Source organism: Anarrhichthys ocellatus, unplaced genomic scaffold (genome assembly GCF_004355925.1).
Source record: "Anarrhichthys ocellatus isolate YVR2014 unplaced genomic scaffold, GSC_Weel_1.0 scaffold3045, whole genome shotgun sequence".
Classification (NCBI taxonomy): domain Eukaryota; kingdom Metazoa; phylum Chordata; class Actinopteri; order Perciformes; family Anarhichadidae; genus Anarrhichthys; species Anarrhichthys ocellatus.
The window spans coordinates 1-736 of NW_022283019.1; the positions used below are offsets into that span (position 1 = coordinate 1).

At 41.4% G+C, this 736-nt stretch overlaps 1 protein-coding gene across 1 annotated transcript in view; it reads left to right on the forward strand.

Moving 5' to 3' along the window:
* Nucleotides 1–6: 6 nt before the first annotated feature.
* Nucleotides 7–736, forward strand: part of LOC116378721 (calcium/calmodulin-dependent protein kinase type II subunit beta-like) — a 5611-nt gene continuing 4881 nt past the window's right edge. Inside the window, exon 1 of the mRNA XM_031840631.1 lies at nt 7–658. Within this exon, the coding sequence (XP_031696491.1) occupies nt 472–658 (187 nt within the window). The 5' untranslated portion in view covers nt 7–471. The remainder of the gene's footprint in view (nt 659–736) is intronic.

The following is a 736-nucleotide window of genomic DNA, read 5'->3' on the forward strand; positions in this document are numbered from 1 at the left end:
TCACTTCCTGTTCACTGGCTGCAAAAAAACAAGATGGCGACATCGAGTTGTTGTGAATGCATCATTGATTTAATTAGCTTAATGTCCTTTAAGGTTTTCATGCAGAATATGAACAGGCTCAGTCGTAATGTTACTTAGTTTTGGTTTAGTAAGCTGAATGAATGAATGAATGAATGAATAATTGTCAGACTGATGGACTCATGGATCCATCATAGCTTTGCCTGCTTGCTTATAATCGTTAATAAATGATTGATTAATGGAAATAATGATGTATTATTGCAAACTACCCGAATATTATATAAGTCATTAAAATGAGCTCCACCTTTAACAGCTGCAACATTAAAGTGATGAACACACACAATATATTAATCGAGTTATTTTAAGTTAGTATAATTTGATGCTAATACTCTCACTTGAAGTATTTCCAAAATAAGATGTGAGTACTTCTTCCCTGACTCGTGCACATCAGGCATGCAGATCAGGGAGGTTCTGCAAGCTGCTGACTCAGCTTCTACAGCAGCTGACCCGTCTCCTCTTCCTGTCCCCTGTCTTTTGTTTCCCAGGGGGGCCTTTTCAGTGGTGCGCCGCTGTGTCAAGCTCTGCACGGGCCAAGAGAACGCCGCCAAAATCATCAACACCAAAAAGCTCTCGGCCAGAGGTGAGAGGAAGACGTTCACGCGTGACATAACGTGTGTGTGTGTGTGTGTGTGTGTGTGTGTGTGTGTGTGTGTGTGTG